General features: G+C 35.7%; 3 protein-coding genes across 10 annotated transcripts; 1 reads left to right on the top strand and 2 right to left on the bottom strand.

The window, feature by feature from the left end:
* Positions 1-7,790: 7,790 nt before the first annotated feature.
* Positions 7,791-11,361, bottom strand: LOC124306714 (asparagine--tRNA ligase, cytoplasmic). 2 transcript variants are annotated; one of them, XM_046767641.1, is made up of 10 exons: positions 11,229-11,361; positions 10,498-10,538; positions 9,980-10,390; positions 9,649-9,806; positions 9,405-9,548; positions 9,158-9,306; positions 8,933-9,061; positions 8,585-8,834; positions 8,234-8,497; positions 7,791-8,154 (listed from the first exon to the last, which is right to left on the bottom strand). In XM_046767641.1, exons 2-10 carry the CDS (start codon positions 10,529-10,531, stop codon positions 8,023-8,025), a joined length of 1,671 nt encoding a protein of 556 aa, XP_046623597.1. In that variant the 5' UTR covers positions 10,532-10,538; positions 11,229-11,361; the 3' UTR covers positions 7,791-8,022. The 2 variants fall into 2 exon arrangements, with proteins under 2 accessions (XP_046623597.1, XP_046623598.1); XM_046767642.1 differs by lacking the exon at positions 11,229-11,361 and adding an exon at positions 11,099-11,180.
* LOC124306715 (protein abrupt) lies at positions 11,322-15,780 on the top strand. 6 transcript variants are annotated; one of them, XM_046767647.1, is made up of 4 exons: positions 11,322-11,454; positions 12,544-12,738; positions 12,914-13,090; positions 14,873-15,780. In XM_046767647.1, exons 2-4 carry the CDS (start codon positions 12,553-12,555, stop codon positions 15,548-15,550), a joined length of 1,041 nt encoding a protein of 346 aa, XP_046623603.1. In that variant the 5' UTR covers positions 11,322-11,454; positions 12,544-12,552; the 3' UTR covers positions 15,551-15,780. The 6 variants fall into 6 exon arrangements, with proteins under 6 accessions (XP_046623603.1, XP_046623601.1, XP_046623599.1 ...); XM_046767645.1 differs by lacking the exon at positions 11,322-11,454 and adding an exon at positions 11,746-11,882; XM_046767643.1 differs by lacking the exon at positions 11,322-11,454 and adding an exon at positions 11,770-11,944.
* A 743-nt stretch (positions 15,781-16,523) lies between these two features.
* LOC124306713 (actin-interacting protein 1) lies at positions 16,524-22,452 on the bottom strand. 2 transcript variants are annotated; one of them, XM_046767639.1, is made up of 14 exons: positions 22,069-22,452; positions 20,514-20,635; positions 20,221-20,311; positions 19,989-20,136; positions 19,738-19,905; positions 19,457-19,625; positions 19,155-19,283; positions 18,938-19,042; positions 18,509-18,826; positions 18,287-18,406; positions 17,974-18,132; positions 17,678-17,680; positions 17,156-17,306; positions 16,524-16,808 (listed from the first exon to the last, which is right to left on the bottom strand). In XM_046767639.1, the coding sequence occupies exons 1-14, from the start codon at positions 22,082-22,084 to the stop codon at positions 16,699-16,701; spliced, it is 1,809 nt and encodes a 602-aa protein (XP_046623595.1). In that variant the 5' UTR covers positions 22,085-22,452; the 3' UTR covers positions 16,524-16,698. The 2 variants fall into 2 exon arrangements, with proteins under 2 accessions (XP_046623595.1, XP_046623596.1); XM_046767640.1 differs by lacking the exon at positions 17,678-17,680 and having other exon boundaries at positions 22,069-22,421.
* Between the last annotated feature and the right edge of the window lie 22 nt (positions 22,453-22,474).

The raw sequence follows: 22,474 nt of genomic DNA, 5'->3' as shown, positions 1-22,474 counted from the left end.
CAGGAACCACGGAGCGCTTATCCTGGAAGTCGAGAAATTTTATTAGCGGACTGACAGGTACCGAATTTGGGCTTGCGCGAAAAACGAATTGAAATAATTTATTGTAAACATGAACCAGGAACCACGGAGCGCTTATCCTGGAAGTCGAGAAATTTCATTAGCGGACTGACAGGTACCGAATTTGGGGTTGCGCGAAAAAAGAATTGAAATAATTTATTGTAAACATGAACCAGGAACCACGGAGCGCTTATCCTGGAAGTCGAGAAATTTTATTAGCGGACTGACAGGTACCGAATTTGGGCTTGCGCGAAAAACGAATTGAAATAATTTATTGTAAACATGAACCAGGAACCACGGAGCGCTTATCCTGGAAGTCGAGAAATTTCATTAGCGGACTGACAGGTACCGAATTTGGGGTTGCGCGAAAAAAGAATTGAAATAATTTATTGTAAACATGAACCAGGAACCACGGAGCGCTTATCCTGGAAGTCGAGAAATTTTATTAGCGGACTGACAGGTACCGAATTTGGGCTTGCGCGAAAAACGAATTGAAATAATTTATTGTAAACATGAACCAGGAACCACGGAGCGCTTATCCTGGAAGTCGAGAAATTTTATTAGCGGACTGACAGGTACCGAATTTGGGCTTGCGCGAAAAACGAATTGAAATAATTTATTGTAAACATGAACCAGGAACCACGGAGCGCTTATCCTGGAAGTCGAGAAATTTTATTAGCGGACTGACAGGTACCGAATTTGGGCTTGCGCGAAAAACGAATTGAAATAATTTATTGTAAACATGAACCAGGAACCACGGAGCGCTTATCCTGGAAGTCGAGAAATTTTATTAGCGGACTGACAGGTACCGAATTTGGGGTTGCGCGAAAAACGAATTGAAATAATTTATTGTCAACATGAACCAGGAACCACGGAGCGCTTATCCTGGAAGTCGAGTTTCACCGCGTAGCGGACCCGAAGCGCGGGATCCGGGAGGTTGAGAACCCGGTACTCGAAATACGTAGCGTACCCGAAGCGCGGTATCCGAGAGGTTGAGAACCCGGTACTCGAAATTTACGGAGCGCGACTCTCAACCGTCCGCTCTACTGCGCGGTTGTTACCAGACTGAGGAACTCGGCTCGCCGAATTTAGATCGGTGACGTCACTTTCCGAACATCCGAAAATTCAAACTTTGTTTCCGAACTGTAATACTAGGTATGATGATGTATGATGTATGATGTACGATGTATGATGTATGATGTATGATGATATGATATGATGCACAATGATTTTAGTTTTCACATTTCATACAAGAAATACGCACTTTATCTCTCCTGCCGATTCCAGACTCAAGCGGCCAGGCCCTTCGATGGTCAGCCGTTGACTGAAGATATATCCTTCAGTTAACGGGTCAGCTGATAACGCTGCCGTTCTGCGACAGTTGGATGATGAAAAATTTTGCTCGTATCTTTCAAATGTGTGTTAAAATACACTCGAAGTGTTAAGAAGCTTCGTTCTTTCTTTCCCTATCACCTTTTTAGGTCTTTAAATCACTACGCAGCGTTAAATACTGTCTCATATACGAAGCATCCATTTCATCTCGTTCAAAATTAGCGCATCCGTGATGTATTACAGTTACTCTGAATTTTTTTCCATCCGAATACTTTTCGAAAAATAAATTCTGCTCCTCCACCCAACGCAGATACTTCACTTGCGACCAGCTAAAACAGCGTTTCGATTCTATGCCTATGAAAATTCAAGATCGAAAGAGCAAATGAAAAGTTGTTGGAATAATTATGAATACTAATGTCATGGAATACATCGAGTGCGCGTCGAATAGAATCCCATTTCGAAATGAATAATTCTTCTCTTTTCATATCATAGCTAATCCAGTAATATAGGTAAATAGGATGGTTGGAGGTGGTCGGCGCTGGCAGAAGGTGATAGGGGGTGGTCGAAAGTGGCCATTGATGGTCGGAGGTGGCAGGAGGAGGTAGGAGGTGTTCGAAAATGGTAGGACATTTCATAAGTTAAAGTCGACGATGATCCGGTGCATCAATTTTATCGTTACAGATTTTCGTTTCCCATGAGGCATAGAGTATTCAACAACGATAATGCAGTCCTTAAAATTCATCATTCATCTCCGTCTGGAAAGCTAATTCGCAAGGCGTGGTATTCTAGATGTGTCAAAACTAAGCTAGCGGCACGTGTTTGCATTATTAGAAAAATACCCGTACTCTACATACACTGTTTCTAATCTTTTGCTACATTTGGTTTAATCCCCATGCTTCCACAGCACGAATAGTCGGAAATGTTTTTGATTATCCATAATAAAATAAGAGAAGTAACAAAGCTTAAATTTATTGTTAAAGCTCCAATGAATACATCAAACTGCGGTCGAATTCATTTATTATTTGCACATGACCTCTGTACATTTGATAAATTATTTCTAAATACATTGAAACATATGTATTTATAATGAATATCATGCAATGGGCTGTGTAAACTATAAACTATAATTTCTATCAAATAGCTGCTTTTATGTCAACAGGGTTTTGGGACTCAGTTAAGTTGGATCTAGATTTTTGCCATCGTATGTAGGACATTGGGTTACAAGAACAAATGCGAATTACGAAGAACTCCGTATTAGAGATAAGGATATTTTAGTTCAAGTATACCTATACACAGAAATCCGTATGTGAATATACTAAAACCTCTGTGTATACCTCTCTGTATATAGTATAATATATATAGTATATAGATTATATATCTCTGTATATATAATAATTGCCAAGAAATTAGAAGCACTCACAACTTGTCGCAAATAGAGTAAAACGTAAGGTTAATAATATACAAATTACACAAGCGCACCATAAAACGTGGCAAGGGTAATCCTAGTGCAGTGATTGTATAAACTAAAGACATATACATTTACATGTACATGATATAAATTAATAGTCTAGAAAAGAGTATTTAGAGAGCTTATCTAATTCCGATCTTGTCACAACAGATCAGTAACATAATCAATATACGGTTAAAGCTGTATTAGCTACATTCACAATTAGAGATAATATTTTTTATCCATTTTTAAAGTTATTTAATTTCTTGTACAACAATTTTTCAAACTTCACCGCAAAATGCCCAACGAGTTCTCGTAGTGCAAATACGAGTCCAATTACCTTACAGATGGCATTACATTGATTTTTGCCTTCTCGCGTCGAGTTATAAATACAGAGAAATCTCAATGAGAGCTCATTTCTATAAGATTTATTGTAGTGCTATATTCGTAGCTGTACCTGTTATTCTATATTATATACTGTCCTTAATTTTAAACACACACCACAACAATGGCTGAAAGCACAATGGCAAGAAGAGAGGAGCAATCTGCGTCTTAATAAATCTTTTCTTCTTTATACGTAGCACAGCGATGTCACGTCGGAGGATATGTACTAGTGGATCACTAGGTGGGGCACAGAACTGAAACATAATTATGTTGAAAATCTTCAACATCTCTTACAGAAAGTAGGTACGTTGCCAGAACTTATATACCAACAATGAATATTCATAGAGGCTATATTCATAAATACTTACAAAAGTAAGCTAATATTTTACCCGCAATTGCTTATTACTGATAACTTGATATGACAATATCCCCTTCCCGCCCCTCCCCGCCCCTCTCACGTCCCACCCAGCCCTACCTACTTCTGCTCCTACTCCTACTCCTACTCCTAATCCCACTCTAACTCCTACTATTCCTACTTCTACTCATATTCCTACTCCGAGTCCTATTCCTACCACTACTCCTACTTCTACTCCTATTTCTACATCTTCCCCTGATCCTACTCCTGATGCTGATTCTACTTCGTCAAATATTGTAAAAATGTTAAACTCACCGAGCACGAATCCTCGTCCTCCACCTCGTCCAGCTCGACCACCTCCAACCACCTCGGGTTATACCTGGAATAGTAATAAATATTCTCAGTATAGGAACACATTAAAAATATTGTGTAAGGATTAATATAATTAATTAATTAATTAATAATATAATAAATTTTATTAGCGCATTTATATCTACCGAATTTGTGCTTGCGCGAAAAATGAATTTAAATAATTTAATGTAAACATGACAAGTTTGAAATATTTTAGATGAAATATAATTACAATTGCCATCAAATATTATAAAAGTGTTTTACTCACCGAGCACAAATCCTCAGCCACCTTCTTCTCCTAGTCTTCCTCGTCCTCCTCCTCGTCGACCTCCGACCACCTCCAACCACCGCCAACCACCTCGGATTATACCTGGAATAGTAATAAATTATTTCAGTATAAGAACAAATCAAAAATATTGTGTAAGGATTAATGTAATTAATTAATTAATAATATAATATAATAAATTTTATTAGCGCATTGATAGCTACTGAATATGTGCTTGCGGAAAAATGAATCGAAATAATTTCATGTAAACATGACAAGTTTGAAATATTTTAGATAAAACATAATTTCAATTGCCATCAAATATTATAAAAGTATTTTACCCACCGAGCACAAATCCTCAGCCACCTTCTTCTCCTAGTCTTCCTCGTCCTCCTCCTCGTCGACCTCCGACCACCTCCAACCACCGCCAACCACCTCGGATTATACCTGGAATAGTAATAAATTATTTCAGTATAAGAACAAATCAAAAATATTGTGTAAGGATTAATGTAATTAATTAATTAATAATATAATATAATAAATTTTATTAGCGCATTGATAGTTACTGAATATGTGCTTGCGGAAAAATGAATCGAAATAATTTCATGTAAACATGACAAGTTTGAAATATTTTAGATAAAACATAATTTCAATTGCCATCAAATATTATAAAAGTATTTTACCCACCGAGCACAAATCCTCAGCCACCTTCTTCTCCTAGTCTTCCTCGTCCTCCTCCTCGTCGACCTCCGACCACCTTCAACCACCGCCAACCACATCCAACAACCACCGATAACCACCTCGGGTTATACCTGGAATAGTAATAAATATTCTCAGTATAAGAATATATCAAAAATATTATGTAAGGATTAATATAATTATTTAATTAATTGATAATATAATAAATTTTGAATATGTGCTTGCGCGAATAATGAATTGAAATAATTTATTGTAAACATGACAAGTTAGAAATATTTTAGATGAAATATAATTACAATTGCCATCAAACATTACAAAAACGTTTTACTCACCGAGCACAAATCCTCGTTCTCCTCGTCTTCCTCGTCCTCCTCCTCGTCCACCTCCGACCACCTCCAACCACCGCCAACCGACTCCAACGACCACCGCTTACCACCGCGGGTTATACCTCGATTCCTAATAAATATTTTCAGTAAATATTAGATCACATCGAAAATATTGTTTCAGGATTCATATAAGTTTTTCATCGACACATTTCACCAAGAAGATTATAAGAAAATTATAATAAATTATAGAAATCTCATTAGCGCATTGATAGCTACTGAATTTGGGTTTTCGCGGAAAGTGGTTCGAAATAATTTATCGTAAACATGACAAGTTTAAAATATTTCAGATAAAATACAATTACAATTGCCATTAAATAATATAAAGATCTGGTACTCACCGTGCACAAATCTTCGTCCTCCTCGTCCTCCTCCTTGTCCACCTTGATCACCCGCTACCACCCCTAACCACCTCCAACGACCACCGCTAACAACCTCAAGTTATACCTCGAATACTAATAAATATTTACAGTATTAAAACGGATCAAAAATATTGTGTGAGGATTAATATAATTTTTATATTGACACATTTTACCAAAAAGATCATCAGAAAATACTATCAAATGAGCTACGGAGCGCTTGTCCTGGAAGTCTAGTTCCACCTGGTAGCGGACCCGGAGCGCAGGATCGAGGAGGTAGAGGACCCGGTACTCGAAATCTGCGGAGCGCGATTCTCATCCGTCCGCTCTACTGCGCGGTTGTCACTAGACTGAGAAATTTTGGCGGTCGACGATTGCTATAGATCGATAACGTCGAGGGAAAAAAATATTTGGGTGACGTCATTTTCTGAACATCCGAGCATCCAAACTTTGGTTTCGAACTTCAATACTATGTATGACGATGTACGATGTATGACGTATGATGATATCATATGATGTATAATGATTTTAGTTTTCACATTTCATACAAGAAATACGGCTCTGCGATAGTCAGCCGTTGTCTGAAGATATATCCTTCAGTTAACGGGTCAGCTGATGACGCTGCCGTTTTGCGACAGTTGTATCATACAAAATTTTGCTTGTACCTTTCAAATGTGTGTTAAAATACACTGAAAGGTTTGAGAAGCTTCGTTCGTTCTCTCTCTATCACCTTTATAGGTCTTTAAATCACGACACTGCATTGAATACTGTCTCATATACGGAGCATCCATTTCATTTCGATCAAAATTAGCGCATCCGTGATGTATTAAAGTTACTCTGAATTTTTTTCCGTACGAACACGTTTCGAAAAACATTTCTGCTCTGCCTACGAAAATTCAAGATCGAGAGAGCAAATGAAAACTTGTTGCCATAAATATGATAATAATGTTACGGAATACATCGAGCGCGTGTCAAATAAAATCCCATTTCGAAATGAATAATTCTCCTATTTTCATATTATAACCGATTATTGTAGATGTTCTAGTTTGTCTCCTGGAAAATTATAGAATTTATAGTATGCATCACGCGTTAATCGTAAATGGATGATACATATTAATATTCTACATGGACCGCATATACTTATTGGTCTCTGCATCATTGTCACATCTGATCTATTATCATTTATGATCTATGAATACATTCTTCTCTCGGGTACCTATACTTTAATTAATTCAGAAAGAAGAAATTTATTCTCATTACTAATTTCTTGTAACGCCGACAAGTCGGTAAGTACACACAAGCTAAGTACTGGCTTGGGCTTATCACTGCGGAGACTGTGTTACTCGGAAAGTGAATGCAGCCAGAATGAGCCAGCATCATGTCGAAATCGGTAACTCTCTGATGTTCCTCAATAAGTTCTCAACTCTACCGTTGAAACATCTCAGGGAGCGCAAGCGCACGACGATGTTCGGTTGTCACACCAAAGCCGATTAGGGCAACTGTCTTTGTATTCTTCAGTCAACGGCATCGGACTTCGACACGTTAAGTTTAAGCGAGACGCGTCGCGACCAACCTAGCACTGCTTTCACATCTTCATTCATCCGAGCAACGGCATACGCGAATTGATCCGTGGTGCACTGTATGTAGATCTGAAGATCGTCGGCATAAATCAGATTATTATTATTATTATTATTATTAATCGGGTTAGCCTTACTTTTTCTTCATTTTTCGAACCGAAAATTTTTGGTCTCTGATTCGATTTATATTTTAAAAATTTTAAATTTTCGCCACAAATCCAAAGGGGTTATAATGAGTAGATAACTAATAACATTTACTTCACCAGCACTTCAGATGTACCTGTTCTTCAACTTCTAAAGCCGGTAAATTGAACGGGCCTAGTATGGTTGTTAATAATTGACTGAATGAAATCGAGTTTGGGATGATCGATTTATTGATACTCTTAATTTTACTTACAATGAAAGCATTGTGATTGCCGCAATCCCTATATTGTTACATCCACATTAAAATAATCATTAGGTTCCAAGATTCTGCTGAATCAAGGTTTTTGCACCAAGGGCAATACAATTCCAAATGCCGTGATCATGAACGTTTCCTTGTAGGTGAATATTTCAAAATCGAGCCGAAGAAAACTAGACAGTAAATGTACATCCAAATTGTATTTATCGGATACAGTATACTTTCACATTCTACTCTTGAGCGAAGATCATATTTTAAAGGTTCAAAAGTTCTAATTAATAAAAATAATGAACTTGAAACGTTGCCTGAATTTATACATTTGTTATAAAGATATATCATACTAAGCACAAAATATGAAACGGTAGTTTTATAACAACTCGACATCACTGCAAGCTTGAAGGAACTAACGTAAATTAAGGGCGACAGCGCTCTAAAAATCGAGGATAGAGACAGACTTCTCGAATATGGTACCTGTTCAGTAACCAACAAATGAATCTCTCCAATCCTAATCCGTAACCACCATGAGGACAGGATCCATATTTACGCTGAAACAAAAAATCACATGCATTTCATTCTTGTCAGCAGCACATGAGCAATATCTACACAATTTCCAGTAATACACACCTGATCGGTATACCAGTAATAAGGTGAAGGGTCGATGTTTGCTCGCTGATACCCCTTCATGAGTTCTTCATAGTCCCAAATACGCATAGAACCTCCGACTATTTCCCCTACATTTGGTAAGAGTACGTCAACAGATTCAGTCAGACGTTCATCTTCTGGGCATTTTTGCATATAGAAAGACTTTATCTCAGATGGGAAACGACAAAGCATTATTGGTTCGTTCAATTTGTCGGTCATTTCTCTTTCTGGTTTTTCAGGAATGTCCTGTGATAAAAAAAAAAAAGTAAATTTCACACCATCTACCGCTAAGCAACATTTGAATATCATTCCAAACCCAAAAAATAATCTTACCTCTCCAAATTCGTAAAAACTACCATCTTCTTTGGTGATGTTGTTTACTTTTAGGTATTCAATAGCATCAGTGTAGTTCATGCGTTTAAAGGGTCGCTTTGGAACTTCAAATTTAGGATTGAGCTCCTTAACAAGAGAACCTAGTGGTGATTTTAGTACGCGGTCAACAACATCACAAATTAAATCTTCGAGCCGATTCAGAAGGTTATCGAATGTAATGAATGGGCACTCTGCCTCAACGTGAGTATACCTGTGAATGTTATCAATAAAAAAACGAATTCATTAATCCAATAATGATAACAAGCATGGACGAATTGACGTATTGATTGAGGGCATAAAGTTACATACTCTGCAAGATGTCGACGTGTTCTAGACTGCTCGGCTCTGTAGGACTGTGCAATGCAATACACATCACCCATGGCTGGCAAACAAGTTTCAAGATAAAGCTGAGAACTCTGGGTCAAGAATGCCTCTTCTCTGTAATAAGTTTTCAAAAATTATATCTGACATTTGATCAGTTAGTCGTATTTACATATTAAATAAAAGCAATCGTCATAGTGAAGACAATCTAACCCAAAGTAATCAAGTTTAAAAAGCGTGGATCCTCCTTCAACTTGAGTCTGGACTAATGTCGGTGGCGTTACCTCACAATAGCCTCGGTCACTGTAATGATCTCTGAATGCCTGTGTCAATACGGATCTCATCATCAAAATCCTTGACGTCTGTGAACAAAACGAAAATGATACACATTAAAAACTTGTCTTGTCTGGGTGAAGTAATTTATACACGTATAGTGTATATCGTCAAAAAATGTACGCACATTCTCGCCACGTATCATGATGTGGCGATTGTCTAGCTGTACATCTGACTGAGCCTCTTCGTTTAAAATTGTTTCTGCACCACCAGGTGGAGCGGATCCAATTAGTTTCCAGTAATCAACATGAAGTTCATGGCCACCGGGCGCCTAATAATAAATATAGATCATGGAAGATACTTGATTTTGCACAACAGTTTATTGATTGCACAAAATTATACAGCAATCAAATTATTATGCCTATACTCACAACTTTGCCTTCTGGTACCGTTTTCAGAGTACCGTATAACTCGACAGCAGACTCAGTACTCAAAGTGAGAGCGTCATAAGTTTGGCACAATTTGTTGTTTAAAACACATTGTAAAAAGCCAGTCCCATCTCTCAAGGTAATAAACATAAGCGCCTTACCTGAAAATGTTTTTGATAATACCTAATACAATTAACAAACATAAACTGGTAAGTGATCACCAAAAGATATTCAAAACATAGTTGACGAAAATTCAATCTAAGCAGAGAGATCTTAACAATCTATAGTGCTATTAAACATAGGTATCTCAACAGTGTTATAAAAAGAATAAGACCTTGACGTCTTAAGCGATGCACCCAACCACAAATTTTTACTCGTTGATCCCTGCTGGCAGTGGCATTTTTGATTTTGACAAGTTTCGCCACTGGAAGAGAGGAGTCTTCAACTATAATAACTAATTTTGCTTCATCCAAGTTCCTTGATCTATTTTCCTCATCTTCCACTAACTTCTTCTGCTGATCAGCAGTTTTATACTGCTCTCTCATCCAAATTTTTGTAATCTTTTTCAACTGAGATTTTGCAGCAGGCTCATACTTTTCCCCTTCCGTTTTCGCATCCTGATATATGGTTGGAAAAGGCTCTTTGCCGGCATGACGCATCGCTTGCAAAATTGTTTTGAACGGTTTGCCTTGTGTCCCATCACCAGTTTCATCACTACCGGCTTTTTCAGATGTATATATACCATCTGCAAACAATTACATAATAACCTAAGGATGTATTCCAACGAAACTGGATTATTCAGAATTGGTAAATGAATATATGATTACACAAAGAAAATTCCAAAAAACTCACCAAGGGACAGCTGGGAAAATTTTTGCTCCAGCATTTTATACCTGAATAGAGAACAAATCAAAAAAGTCAATCAAATAACTCAAATAAATAACAAATACTTGTTGTCGACTACATCCGAGAACCTAACGGCACGGTTTTTGCTACAAATTTAAAATAGAAATATCTATAAACTTTAGTGATTATTTCACGTCCAATCTTAGTCTTTTTGTTGGACACTTTTCATGATACATATCAGCTATTTTCTAATGAGACACAGATTAAATTTATACTTAGTTATTGAAACAATTTATTAATGTGCCATATGTTAGTGAATTCAGGCTGAGCCGGATTACATACATATATCGAAGATTCAAACCACGATGGCTCTGACCAATTGAGGTTAAGTTTGCGGAACACTGACAAAAGGAAAATTAAAAATTTTATAAGTGACGCAATTTGGAAATCCATTTGGTATAAGAGTTTCTACGGCGATACTCGCCAACGGGTGTACAGTACAAATAGCCAAAAATAGAAATTGTTCGAGCTACCGTAATTATCTTCCTAAATTTTTAACAAAATTCAAGAATGGGAGTTGATTACGGCCAAGGTTATTGATTCCTACCTATGGGATATAATGTCACGATATCGTTGATGACTTATTCAATTTCACGACGTTTCGTTGTTTCTGCTGTCAAGCATATCAATGAGGCATGAAAACGAATGAAATTAGGTATTTAGTCAAGAGTACATACTTGAAATCTGAACCGCCTTGCAAATTGAAGAATCCAACACCCGCTCAACCAACGAGAATCCTCCTACTGACCGTGCGACGCCGTGTCGTGCCCCGTGGACTCCCAACGTGGACTGAATGTGGCGATCGCCAAGCTGAATCCGGAAAATGAAATAGCTGATGCAACACTGCATCAAATTTGCAGTGAACCAGTGCAAAACTTCATATAAAAATACAAAACTCCGGAGGTAAATTACTTATGCATCTGTTTGATCGCAAAACATTTCAATTAATATATTAATACAAGTGATAGAGTGTAATATACGTCGAAACTAAATGGGCGACGTGCACACATTTGTTCAGAATTTCATTGCAAATTGTGACATACACACCTGTGAAATGAATTCAAATTCAGCTGATTACGACCCGTGTGGTCTAAAACCGCACGCATTCAAACTAGAGTTTTCTGTCTTATCGACGGATCTCAACTGCCGGTGCATCTAAAAGTAGAGACATTGTGAGGAGTGACATCTACTATATTAACGGGCTTAGCTGATTATGTAAAAACTATTGTATCCGTCGGGTCGATCGTTGTCGAAGTTTTACGGGTTCTACCTCTACTTTCCGTTTCATCTAGTCTGCGGTTCTACCCTGCCAGCTGTGCGAGAAAACATACGTGAGGAGTGTGAACATTTTTTATTTTTTCGTCTTGATATTTCCGAGCGAGATTTATACAAGGTGTGAATCAAATATTGATCTTTAATTTCATATTCTATAATACATAAGAGATCGAATACTATCGAGTTCCTCGAAGACGGTAGTGGCTCCAAAAAACGAAGAAACTTGCGTCGCCTTTTGTATCTTTTCTTCCAGCCATACTTGAGGACAATAATAGATTTGGCTGGAACCTACTGGCTGATTAAATAAATAGGATTGTCTCTCTCTATCTATGTATGCCGCCATGTATATATAACTGCGACTAACACAATAGGCACTGTCCTACATGCCTCAAATTGTTCATGTAGATCTTATGAAAGAAGACACATAACCTCATAACAATACATCACTCCGTTTATCGTCATAACGTGGTCATAGATGATTATTTAACTTTAAACTAAATAGATTTACTATAATTTTCTCCACGTAATTATACCATTGTACAATATGTAATTAATTTCTCTTTTTGAAACAACGTCGTTTGTAGATTCAATTTTGTACCATTTCCTTGAATAGTCTTACGTATTTTGTGACATTTTTCCTGTCAGTAAGCCAGTTACCCAATTTTATCATCATTTACACGATTTTTCATTAATTTTCAATTTAATTTATATTTACAGTTGGGGATCATGGAAAGTCAGCAGCAATTTTGCCTACGTTGGCACAATTTTCAAAACACACTTCTCAGCTCGTTACCAAAATTGCTGGATGGAGGATATTTAACAGACGTCACCCTAAGCGCAGGTGGAAGGCATATTCGAGCTCACAAAATCATTCTCTCAGCTTGCAGCTACTATTTCAAGGAGCTGTTCAAGGTGTTTGTTCTATTTTTTTTTATTATTATCATCATATTCTTATGTCATTAATTACTTTGGCAATACTGCAAAATATGTCAAGTAAGATAATGAAAACTCGTACAATGAACTCAATGGTGTGCAACTGTATGAAAATATGGTGTTAAATATTCTTACTCAGTGAAACATGTTTTAGGATTTCAGTATTCAACAACATCCGGTCATAGTACTTCCAGGGACAGAGTATGCAGATCTATGCGCATTGGTAACATTTATGTATAATGGAGAAGTGAACATCTACCAAGAACAGCTGCCAGCAATCTTAGCTATGGCAGACACCCTTCACATTCGAGGATTAGCTGATATTGCTGGGGTAATGTTTGCCTCTATAATTTTTGTACTTTCACATTACTCATACTTTTTTAACAACATTTTTACTATTTCTTGGTCCTGATGCTAGTCATTCATACATATATGTATTTATCCGTAAAGGTAAAAGTAATGAACATTCATATTGCAATAGCAACAGCAATTAATATCAGTGAAATGAATGCGTATATCCCAAAACTCAAAAATACGTACAATTCCAACTGATATTTGGCTATACTTCACGTTGTGAATCATATATTTTGTACATATCGTCAAAATTTGCATCTCTCACGATACTATTATGTACATACATACACATATATTAATATCATACTGTTGGTTTTATTCGACTAAATACCTTCTCCTGCATGCTGAATGTAAACCTGATGGCCTATTGCAATACAGTCATTTTTCCTTCTTTTGTCAAAAAAGGTAACCCAACATTGTTACCAAGCAACAACACATTATTATTGGTTTCTAATCAAAAAGTTATTCTGTTCAAAGAAGCAAGTATACTAAATTGGAGTGTGGAGGACACGATTGAAATAAAATATTTCTGTATTTTTGTTTACTTCACCTTTGATGTGAGGTATACTAATCGACTTTGGTACATGATGTCTACGTACCACGCGTAGCATTCGGGCAATAGTTCACATGTAAATCAACTTGATGTTTCCATGTACCAATAGCCTCTTGCAATGACAGCCATTAGAGTATGTTAATGTACTACGAAAAAAGGACACGTGCTTGCTTCCTTCCTAATACAAAATATTATCCTATAATTGTGTTGTTTTATTCAGGTCACTTAAACACATTCACTGTCGTTCCTCGAGAACTACTTGACGAAGGATTAATCTGGTACATAACATACATACATGCATCAAAGGAACGATAATGAATAACAAACGATATCCACGAGATCAAGGTCGTTGTGTGTTTGCCACTAAATGCAAGTGGATGCATCCCATGGAACTTTACCCCATAGAATGAATTTACAGGTATAGCTAAATCGGCTTATTTCATTGATTTCCATCATTTTTACCTGCGGTACGATATAATTTACATTTCCAATTTAGTATAGTGCTAGATGAATGTGTCAAATTTAATAAGGATCGGCTTTGGAGGAAGAAAAATACTTAAACATCAACGATCTTTCTCAATAGCATCTCACTTCTTCAATTTAAGTGAATTTTTAATTTTATCAGGCCATCCAGTTTTTACAGGAATTTCATGTGTAACTTGAAATATGAATGTAGTATAAAACGATTCATTGGCGTTACGCAGTAGTACGCTTTTATATTACTAATTTTCCGCCTGTGAAGAATAAGCCAAAATTTTGTATAATGTATTCACTCAATTACTCCGGATACCTTTCAAAAGTCCAGTTTTTTTTTTTTTTTTTCACCATTCATTCATAATTCTTACAAGCATGCATATTTTTTTCACATCCCAATGCGTAACTGTGAGAAACTATTATGTTTTTCACTTCATCATTCATATTCATAAGCTGATTCAGTTTCAGTGTGATGAATACAAATATTGTTTTAACTATGTGATAATAACTTGCGTAAACTATTATTATGAATAAATGATGCATTAATTTGAATAAATAAGTCAGTGACAAGCACATCCAAATAACCTAATCACACAATTTAATTCCAATTCAAATTTTTCAGCTTCAATGTTTACTGTGAAACGCCAATGCTAATTCAAAATGTTATAGAAACACGATGACCATTCCTCATCTAGAAACGAAAACCTTCACCTAGGTATATTTCTATTGCAGAAGGAATCTAAACCCGATAATGGTGCTTACGTTCGGTCTCCATTTTTGGATCGAGAAAAAGATTCGTTGGAGACAATGCCGACAGCAAATTTAAATGAGAATACAATACATCTGGCTAAAGCACAACCGGTAACTGCAGCGCTGTTACACAATAATCTTGAAGAGGAATCGTCAAACGAACAGCAAGATACGCCATATAGTCTCAAAATAAAGCCTTACTATTCCATAAATGAGAAATTGAATCAAAGAGAGAAAAAATCTTTTGGTAGTAATATTCAAACTTCCGCTAATATTGATAAAAATGTTCGCATTGATGAATCTTTAAACGAATGTATGCCTCTCGCCGAAGACAATAATTCTTTGCTCACCAATTCAAAACCCGCTCCAGTTTTAGAATCGGATAATCCGAATTTTGGTTTTTTAACTGCATCGATAATAAACAGAAGCGCTTCGCACGCGTGCAACAAAACCAGCGTTACGTGTCTAATTTGCGGCAAGCAATTGAGTAACCAATATAATTTACGTGTTCACATGGAAACACACAACAACAGTTCGTACAGCTGCACCGCTTGCCCGCATGTGTCTCGTTCTCGCGATGCCCTAAGGAAACACGTTTCGTACAGACACCCTGTTGCCTCTCCCCAAAAACGCCCAAGATGCAGTTCAACTAAACCCTAGGGAACAATTAGTTTTCATAGACTAAACTTTGTCCCAATAATCCCTCGCCTACAGTTCCTCGATGCCTCTAGTGTTCAAATTGTTATAGTTTTCTTGTTATTGTTAAAATATTTTAATAAAGACAACTTAGAAGTACAATTATTTATTGCCCTGTATAAATGGAATTGTATCCAATGTTAGGTTGAAATTACTGAACCGTATCATTATCATTCGAATATTTTTCACTCAGTATTATCAATTGTCATGCTTATGTGTGTGGATTTATAAATATTACCCAAACGTGTATTCATATTTTTCAAGAGAACAATTGGGGTTTAGCTTTGAACTTGAAAACAATTATTCTGTCTCTACACAGTGTACAATATTTTTTGATAATGGGGAAAGACAACTAAAGAGGAATTACTAATTTGTGATTTTTCCAAACGTCCAAATTATTTGTCATAGTCGTAATATTCAATATGAATTTCAATATGCAGTAATTATTACAGCTGACGTGTGCTTTATATATGAAATGTTAGAACTAAGATTTATCAACGAATCCATTTATTTCCGAATCAATTGAATTTAATGTACGTCATTTTTATGTCATAGTTTTCATAAAAATGAGGTTTGTTGTCTTGCCTCTGTAAGTTACTGGAATTGTATTTCAGAAAAATTGACATCAGTTTATAGAACCTGAAATTACGCCAGATCATTATATATAATCAGATTATGTTAACCCTATGGAATGAAATTATAGATAATTATTTACGAATGCAGTTTTCAAAAATTGAAGAAAAAATATAAATATTGACTCCTTGTATTTCTTCAAAAATAGATAGTGAAAAGAAATAAAGTAATAATATCAATGATTGTCAAAAATCATTTTTTTGTATGTTTCTTCTTCAGTTTCATTTCAAAACATGTCTTATAATGCCAGACGTTAAAATAATGTTTCATATAATATAGGTGTGCTCACAAATATGTTAACACATAGGTTTAGGTATAATTTATTGTATATCAAGAATTGTATTCAAAAATAATATACAATATTTGTAAGTTACGAATTAAATAAATAAAATGCATCTAAAAACCATCAGAAAGACGTGCGTTCTGGATTAAGTTGATTAAACTACCTCTAGAATGAGATAGTGTTAATTGACAGTTAATTATATTTTTTCCACACGCCATATTTTAGTGTTGCAATCCTGACCAACAGATATCAACGTTTCATCATCAAGCCATACCAAACGAGTAATTTGACTTTGTGGATGGGCATCTGAAATGAATAATAGCATAACGCATAGAATTGTCAGTGATATAATCATTGTTTTGACCAACTTAGTCTCCTATTTATACATTGCTTTAGAAATGTTTGGTGACCAATCCTACCAAAGACGTAACATTATTTGTGAATATAAAATCAATTACTGAAAATCCAGAAGAATTACTAAAGAATTTTGCTTGCCTAAATGAATCAATTATGGTGGCCAACATTTCAATTTTGCAATAGCTAGTTACAATTTCGGACTATGTAAGCATATTTAAAAAAAAAAGTCTAATAATAGCTTAGAATCAATAATTTTATAAATTAGTTTCATCAGTTAAATCATACTAGATACTCACTCTTAATGATGGTATGCTTGGCAGGACTTTCCACGCTCCATATAATAATTGTGGTGTCAAGACTACCACTGGCTACATGAAGAGAATCAGGCGACCACGCAACAGAATTTACTCTTGCATTATGGAAGCCCCACTCCTTGTTATGTGCTAGCTGTAAAAGTTCGATACAATTTTAATGTACGAAATTAATGATGAATTACAAGTCACACAAAACTGAGTATATCATATCAAAGCTGTTCGTGCAAGGGTAACAGTACTGCTTTGGAAATAAGAAAAATTGGCACCCAGATACACGATTCAAATCTGTTTTATATGCAAGTTGGATATTGAAGTAACAGGTATTGGCTATGCTACATAATTATATTTGAGGTATGCGGATTATTTGTATTTGGGTTAGTTTTTGCTGTAGCGAAGATACGGACTAATTAATTATTTGACAAAATATGTGACGAAGATTTGACTATATATGTAATGAAAGAGCATGCTAGTTGACTTTGAAATCTGACAACAGCATAACATTACCTTCTGATGATCCAGTAGCATTAGTGTATTGCAAAATGGAAACAAAGGTGTTTCAATACTAGCGTTGTGTAATTGGCGCTCACATTTAATTACACAAAAACTAATTGTTAGAAAATTTGGTAAAGATTTAGTTAGTGGAAGAAAATTTACTGAAACTTTGGCTATATTTACTTTGCGTACCTAATTTATGGGTCGGATATTATTTACAATATAATAGAAGCAGTGACTCAAGTGCTTAGACAAACATGATTTTGTTCAAATTACTATAATATAGTTTAGGGCTTTGATTTTATTACCTTATATTCAGGTAGCGCATACAGTATCACCTTTCTGTTGGCATCACAGACGACAAGATATTTGTTATCAGGACTGTAGGAAGCGTCAGTAATCGGACCAAGATGTTGTAGTTCAGTTTTTGGAGAAAGGTTGGTTCCAGATAATTCATAAACATGAGCCTAAGTCAAGAGAATATATAACATAAGTATATATTTCAAGATTAACAACAAAAAGGGTGAAATATTGGTTAGAGTATAACAATTAGAAAGTATGCTCTGGGATATATTTATATATTATACCAATATAAATAGATTTGCACCTATAATATCATACCTTATTATCAGTTGTACCACCAACTGTTACGTCACCATTTTCCTGATTAATCGTGACGCAGGATGGTTCAAAATCAACTGAAAGACTCGACATTTTTCTACCATCTTGAACAATTGTTATCTGTAACAAATGAGTCGAACATCAAATTTGATTAGAGTATAATTATGGATGGACTGTCTTATTTACAAAATAATTTCAATATTTTAATGGAACACCACGAACCTGTCTGACGGAAACAGTGACAACGATATCTCCATATATATCAAGACCTCGTGGCTGGGAATCTAGTTTGATTGAGGCCCCGGTATAAGTATTAGAGGATACATCGACGATCTTCAAACTGTCATCAATACCACAAGTGTAAAGTTTATCTCCAGCGGCTTTCATTCCATTCATTTGATTACCATGTCCTTGTCCTTGAACACGATCATTTTCACCCGACTCAGCATTCCAGTTAGTAATGTAACCATCATGGGAACCTGTGTAAATTGTGCTTCTGTCTGTACTCAATGCTAATACCGTGATTGGTTTGTTATGTCCCTGAAAAATATTAGAACAATTCAACAAAGTTTTCAGACAGTAAGATGAAATAATGTCACTGTAAAGTACAACTTTCCAAACAAATAATTATGATACGACAACTAGTCTTACCTTGATTACTCTCAACGGTTTGTCGGGGTTGTTGATGTCTAGATAATTAATGAATCCGCTCAATGATACACTCAGCAAATGGTTGCCTTGCCACAAACAGCTGACCTATGGAAAATAAATAATGATGCGTCACGAGTAAGAATTATTACAACAATAACAATATCAATATAATAAATATCCATCAATATATATTATTATTTTACTGAACAATATGTACCTGCTGGTCATCTACAGTTGAGCCCAAGTTGAACTCGCTAATAAGTGATCTTGTTTCCACATCCCAGAGCTTACACGTTTTATCCCCCGAGGCTGTGAGAAGTTGTGTGCCATCTGGCTTCCAGGCAACCTATCAAGGGATACGTGATTCTCCTTTTTACTATACTTTCTTTTTTATCGTTGAAGTCAGAATTATAATAATCTCTGTATAATTCATACTGCATAAATCTTATTATCACACAAGAGAAACATGCTTGGAATTAGATTTTTGATGAACGCACTAAAGTGAACAGAAAATCTTACGCCATAAACTCCTCCTTGATGGGCCGGAGAACCAACTTCGCCAACAAGATCAGATGTGGTACCATCGTAGATGAAAACCTTTCCATCAAATCCTGCTGATGCAAATAGATTGCCAGATGGAGAGTAACGAACAGCCTGAACAAATCTACCATGATCTTGTTTGGTCATCCTGAAACCCAAGAATATCCAACAATTGAGTATGAAGTTCGTTTATTCTACCATTTTATACAAGCCAAAAAAGAAAGACACTTATATAGATAAAATACAATAGAGTGACTCACTTGAATTTGAACGGTGGCCCTTCGAACACGGCAATTGTGTTATCTTCACTCCCAGTAATAAGTCTGAATGGTCTTGCTGGTCTAAAGTCACAAGAATTAATCGACTTGCTCTGACCCGATATTTCTCCCACTGACGTCCCTGTTTCAGCCATAAATACATGACCAAATCTAAAAACAAATATGAAAAAAATTAGGTGGAACAATAATGAACAAAATATTTTCATTTAATACCCATTTTTGAACACACTTACCTTTCTCTACCCTCGCCAACAACCACCATACGTTGGTTATCCGGAGACCAAGCTATATCTTTAATGGGTCCTCCAATAGGGTGAAATTCATTTTTCAGAATATGTTCTTTGTTCACGGTATCCCAGATACGAACCTTCCCAGATTGATCTGAAGCGTATCGGAGTTTAAAGAAGCTATTAATGATTACTGATAATTAGATAATTTTTCTTTGATAATTGACAAATTACCTACCACCAGATGCTATGTAAAAACCACTAGGCGAATATTTGGCAACATTCACCGGGCAAGAATGTTCAGTGTAAACATCAGCGATAGCTGGGTTCTGAAATAATATATTAAGATAGATCAAATTTCAGACTTGTCAATGATATGAGATCATATACATGCATACAAGTATGTGAATAAAAAATTAGTATCACAGAGTTGTGAGTATGATTGAAAAAAGGAATACATCAAAGAACCAATAGAGAATAACATCATTTTTTACTATCGATATCAACTATCAGTCACTCAGCAATACTTACATCGATATTCCTAATAATAACACTGTTTCCATTGGTATAAAGGAAATTTTTTCCCTTAGGATCACTGCCAAGTACCAAAGGTTGACCTCTTTGCGTACGTGGCAAAGTTGCAAATATGTATTCTGAAATGCAATATTTACTTATGCATAAACCGGCACAATCATGAAATATTATGATGTATGAATCTACATACATATCAAAAGGTAGCATAGTCAGAAATTGTGTAAGATATCAATTACTCAATTCCACTGGCGATCTACCAATAGTAAATTTTTTATTAAAAATAGTGCACATTTACATACGACTATAAAAATGCAGTTAGATATGAAAATTAAGTTTTCTTATTTCATTTTGTTTTTCATAAAAATGTTTTCCCCCTCAGATTTATTGTCTGTGATTCACAATAATTATATATATACTGCTATTACAAATTCTCTTAAACTTGTACTGAATTACTTACAATAAAATATCAGATACACTGATTTTCATTGTTTTACATATCTGGGTTGATAATTCAAGATTAGTTCGACAGTATTACAGACAGATATTTTGTAAGTGACAACATAAAATACTATAAAATTGCAGCATGCAGTGTTTATAATTTTAGGTGAATAATCACCAGATATTTTTCAAAGAATACTCAAACCGTTATAATAATTATTGCTGTGCAAACAGTTCCACTGTCTGTTCTGGGTATTGTTGCAATTTTTGCACCGTATATAAAAGACTATAATAAATTGAAAAACTGCTGAGCTATAAAGCTTTCTCTAATAATCCAATTAACGTGTTACAATTGGTTATCCAATTAGAGTATTTAATATTACAAAAAACTCATAACGTGTGCCTAGTCAAAATAATACTGATCGGCTAATCACTACTGGTGAATGTCTGGACAAATTAGTTGGAAGCAGTTTCTAGTTCATTGCATAGCAGAAAATATCAGCAGCCGTGCACCAATAATTGATAATTGTGTATTAAATTAGAACCAAAAGTTGAATATGTTTCTTAAAAAATTTACTTAAATAAATATGACAACAAACGTGAAATTACATTTAGAATTTCTAGTATCAAAATGAAAATCAGAGATATGTAATTCCTTATTTTAAACTTGGCACCAGTTCTCGTTTCCCATCTGGCTGTAATATGTTTTCTAGAAACTAGGATTCGAACGGTATTCGAATTCGTCGTTTATCTTTTGCACAATATCCAGAATCGTTTGAGCTCATTTTAAGTTGACTCATATTTGATATCATCACACGGAAGTATACTTTTTTATCAGTTCAGCAATTCGTGCAATGTATAGATAAATACCGTCGCTCTACGTCTTTGTTTCTCTCATAAATTAACAACACCTCAATATAAACGAGTCGAAATTCATCCTGGGAAATAATTCGCACACATGAATGAAACACACACAGTTTGCACGAGAGAAGAGATGCGGTAGAATAAGTATGAACGGTAAACTGCTACGACCGAGGGATTCGAGGAGGCGGTGAACATAAATAGCGAGCACAATGAGTGGTAATTTTGCGGAAAGCTTGAAAATACTACTTACTCGTTTCATATGACATTTCTACTCTTGTATGCCTCGCGACCGGCCGCTAATTAGTATGAAAAATACGTAAACCCGGTGAATCTTCACACACGGGCTTGATTTGTCACCTGAGTCACGTATCAGTCGCGTATCACCACCACAACCGCCTCTCCCCCACTTTCGCATCTGGTATATTTGTCCCGCCCTTCGCCTTATTTGGTTGGATCATGAACTATGTGAATAAGAATACGTGAATGTAGACTTGGAAAACTACCGAAGTCTGGTGGCAACTCCTAGTACTAGAATACGCGTTAAAGCAGAGATGAGTAGGTCTCTGGTTAAAGGTTCTTTTTTGAATTTCAAAAAGACTGGCAAGCCAGTGCGGCATATGCAGTTGAGTTTCTCCAAAGCGTGAGATGCAATGAGA

This window comes from Neodiprion virginianus, chromosome 6, assembly GCF_021901495.1.
Source record: "Neodiprion virginianus isolate iyNeoVirg1 chromosome 6, iyNeoVirg1.1, whole genome shotgun sequence".
Classification (NCBI taxonomy): domain Eukaryota; kingdom Metazoa; phylum Arthropoda; class Insecta; order Hymenoptera; family Diprionidae; genus Neodiprion; species Neodiprion virginianus.
This window is presented reverse-complemented; position numbering and strand designations above follow the sequence as displayed.

Bases quoted from the DNA above. Each gene is read 5' to 3' on its own strand.
- LOC124306714 (XM_046767641.1), bottom strand. From the start codon at position 10,531: ATGCTGGAGCAAAAATTTTCCCAGCTGTCCCTTG. The intron at 10,391-10,497 runs GTGAGTTTTTTG...AATTGTTTGCAG, and splicing joins ATTTTCCCAGCTGTCCCTTG to ATGGTATATATACATCTGAA. The intron at 8,835-8,932 runs GTATGTAACTTT...TAACATTCACAG, and splicing joins ACACGTCGACATCTTGCAGA to GTATACTCACGTTGAGGCAG.
- LOC124306715 (XM_046767647.1), top strand. From the start codon at position 12,553: ATGGAAAGTCAGCAGCAATTTTGCCTACGTTGGCACAATTTTCAAAAC. The intron at 12,739-12,913 runs GTGTTTGTTCTA...AACATGTTTTAG, and splicing joins ATTTCAAGGAGCTGTTCAAG to GATTTCAGTATTCAACAACA. The intron at 13,091-14,872 runs GTAATGTTTGCC...TTTCTATTGCAG, and splicing joins GATTAGCTGATATTGCTGGG to AAGGAATCTAAACCCGATAA.
- LOC124306713 (XM_046767639.1), bottom strand. The intron at 18,827-18,937 runs GTAAGACTAGTT...AATATTTTTCAG, and splicing joins AACCGTTGAGAGTAATCAAG to GGACATAACAAACCAATCAC. The intron at 18,133-18,286 runs GTATGATATTAT...CTCTTGACTTAG, and splicing joins GTGGTACAACTGATAATAAG to GCTCATGTTTATGAATTATC.